The sequence below is a fragment of the Pteropus vampyrus genome, unplaced genomic scaffold (assembly GCF_000151845.1).
Source record: "Pteropus vampyrus isolate Shadow unplaced genomic scaffold, Pvam_2.0 Scaffold275, whole genome shotgun sequence".
Lineage (NCBI taxonomy): Eukaryota > Metazoa > Chordata > Mammalia > Chiroptera > Pteropodidae > Pteropus > Pteropus vampyrus.
In genome coordinates, this window is record NW_011889056.1 from 1345678 (window position 1) to 1348739 (window position 3062).

The 3062-nt window shown below is 46.9% G+C and overlaps 1 protein-coding gene across 1 annotated transcript in view; it reads right to left on the minus strand.

Moving 5' to 3' along the window:
* MPP1 (membrane palmitoylated protein 1) overlaps window positions 1–3062 on the minus strand; it is a 31763-nt gene that overhangs the window by 5494 nt on the left and 23207 nt on the right. Inside the window, exons 5-6 of the mRNA XM_011375603.2 lie at window positions 1775–1971; window positions 326–432 (exon numbers count right to left, since the gene is read on the minus strand). Coding sequence (XP_011373905.1) covers window positions 326–432; window positions 1775–1971 — 304 coding nt within the window. The remainder of the gene's footprint in view (window positions 1–325; window positions 433–1774; window positions 1972–3062) is intronic.

The window sequence follows — 3062 nt, forward strand, 5'->3', positions numbered from 1 at the left end:
AAAAAAAACAAAGCCAGAATTAGTTCTCAGTAAAACATGTAGCTCTGGGTTGCTGAGATCTTCCAGCTGGTCATGCTGACGGCAGCGATGCACTGAGAAAGGTCTGGAAGGTGGGTGGGTTGGTTACCTGAGGGGCGAAGATGATGAGCAGGTGCAGGCAGACCACTAGCCTTCCCTTATAATGTATTGGCACTGGGAAGTTGAATGTAATAAAAGGAAACCAGAAGGAATGGTATGTTTTCTGCATCATGCACGTTCCACTGCACACCGTACCCCCTGCCCTTTGCCGCCAGGAGCCGGCGTACAGGACACCCGGGAGGCTTACTTGAGCTGTGCTTCGCCAGGTACTTGTCTTTGTACTTCTTCTTCTTCCCGAAGGGACTGCAGCTCGGGGCTTCGCTTGGAGCAGACTGAGCCACACTGGCCACTCGCCTGGTAAGAAAAGATGACCAAGGATGTCAGCGGACCCTCGATGTCAAATGCCGTGACAGGGCTTGGTGACCTCCTTTTGCTTTTACGCTACACCTCTGCACCGATCGGCCTTCTTCCCTTTGCACTTGCCAAAAACCTTCGTGTTGTCCTTGACCCCTCTCCTTGTCTCTCACGCCTTCTGTCAGCCACTCATACTCTGTGCGTCTCTAACATACCCCCTTCACATTCATCCTCTCCCCCTCATATCTCGGCCCCTCACTTTCTCTGTGTCTCTCTCTTAGACGCCCCTCGGTCTCTCAGCTCGTCTTTCTTTTTTGGTGTATATATGAGTCTCTCACCCTCCCGCTCACAACCTATCCTCGCTCATCTTCAATCTCTCATATCCCTGCTCTTTCTAAGAAGCCTCTCACTCTCGGGGCCTCTGCCAACACCCCTTCAACTTCCCTGTCTCTTCCTCTCTCTCTCTCCCCCTCTACTCCTCCGCCCCTCCCCTTGTCTCAGCCTCTCTTGCATGTAGCCGGTTCTGGGTCTGTGATGAGCAGGGTTCAGACCAGTAGGGAGGAAGCGAGGGAAGAATCACGTGAGCCAATGCATACACTACATTCTCAGGACTGCACAAGGGCCTTGCAAAGAGGGACTTGGAAAGAACCCGGCTGGGAGGGTCGGGCCGCACCGATTGGAGGATGTGGACACATTTCCACTGCCAGGTATTTGAACACCCACATGAGCACTCTCCAGAGAGGCGAGGCGGGCGAGCCCTGGGAAGACGCCCCTGCATTAGTCTGGATGGCAGTTGGCACCCACCTCTCTCAGCTCATTTCTGATACAGGTGACGCTGCAGTGCAGTAGGGCAAGCGTACTCTTTGTAATAAATGGCGCTGGATCAATCAGACGAACGTATGGGAAAAACGAATGTGGATTCCCACCTCATGTTCTATGTACTGGGAATTTGCATAAAGGACACATATTTCAAAGTTGACTGTTTTCTGCAGGATTCAGAAGATATCTTCTCAGAAAGCCACTAGCCTGGGACGCGGGAGACCAGGAAAGACTCCACCCCCAGTGCTGCCACTCACAGCAAGTAACCACCTGCTTTTGAGGAAACAGAGGCCCGCAGGCGAACAAGAGCTATTCTAGCTCCTTCTCCCATAAAGGCCTGCCAGCCAAGCTTATCAACTCACCATTGCCCCTCCCACCCATTATGCCAGGGAAGCTGGGAGGTTGGCTTAGCGGAGCCACAGAAACTACACGCAAGGTGACACAACTTTGAACCTAAACCACGATTTGTGGCCGGCATAGGTCTGTTCCGTCTGCAAATTCCACCTCTATAAAAGCGGCTCACCATTCCTGCAGCTCAGGAGAAGGGATCAATCCTGCTGACTCCTTGGCAGAGCCTTCCACTCGCCCTTGCCACCAGTTACTGTCATCCTTGTTGATGATCTGGATAATGTCCCCAGTAACAAACTTCAGTCCAGCCTCCTTGCAAGGAATCAGATTGTCCTTTTTGGGATCATAGTCAAACTGTGCTCTCATGAACATCTGTAAAAGAAGGCGAGGGGATCTGCGGTGGCAGCTTCAAGAGAAACACCAGCATCAGCACATTGAAGTAGGAAGTTCTACTGTAAATAAGTAGGGTCAGGATCGAATGAATACCATGGAGGTGAGAACGGAAGGGGAGCGGAAGTGAGCGGAACTGGTTACTGCTGTATCTGTGGAGGAGTCAGACCCGAGCCCTGCAACGAGAAGGTACGAAACGCCTTTCCACGTCAACATGTTTGTGGTTATTGGGTCTGAGCTGATACCTTTTGGCCCCACAAACCACTTCTAGGCAAAAGTTGTCAGTTACGGTGTATGGATAAATATGTTCACCACAGTGTTACTGAACAGTAAACTATTGGAAATGACTTAATTTTCCCAAAATGGGAAATTCGGTTAAGTTATGGCCATCTACTGAATATATAAACCTGTACCTATAAAACTCAGCTTGTAAAAGAATATTTCATGCCTCTGCAAAATGCTGCTGATAGATCACTAAATAAGAATATCATTAAGCAAAAACAATACCTAGTATAGTTGACATTTTAAAAAAGTATTTATTTATACATAGGAAAATAAAAGACTGGAAGAAGCCATAGCAGAATTTCATACTGGTTACCTGAGATAGGAAGATGACGGGTACAAATCCACCCCAAAGAAAGAAGAAAAGAAATAATAAAGAGCAGGAACAAACGAAACCAAAAACAATTAAGTACAAATGAGTAGTTACAAAATCATCACGGGGATGTGACGTACAGCACAGGGAATATAGTCAGTAATATTGTAATAACTATGTATGGTGTCTAGATTTATTGGGAGGATCACTTCATAAATTATATAAATGTCCAACCGCTGTGCTATATATCTGAAACTAATATCGAATAATAAAAAAAAAAGAAAAAAGAAAACAGGGAAGATACGATTTCCCAGTCGAGATCAGCAGAGATCCCAGAGATGTGTAAAAGGTTATTAAGATTTTATGAACGATTTCACATCAATACGTTTGACAAATCCCTTGAAAAATACAATTTACCAAAAGTGACACAGCAAGAAATTGAAAACGTGAACACATACATATCTATTATAGACCCTGA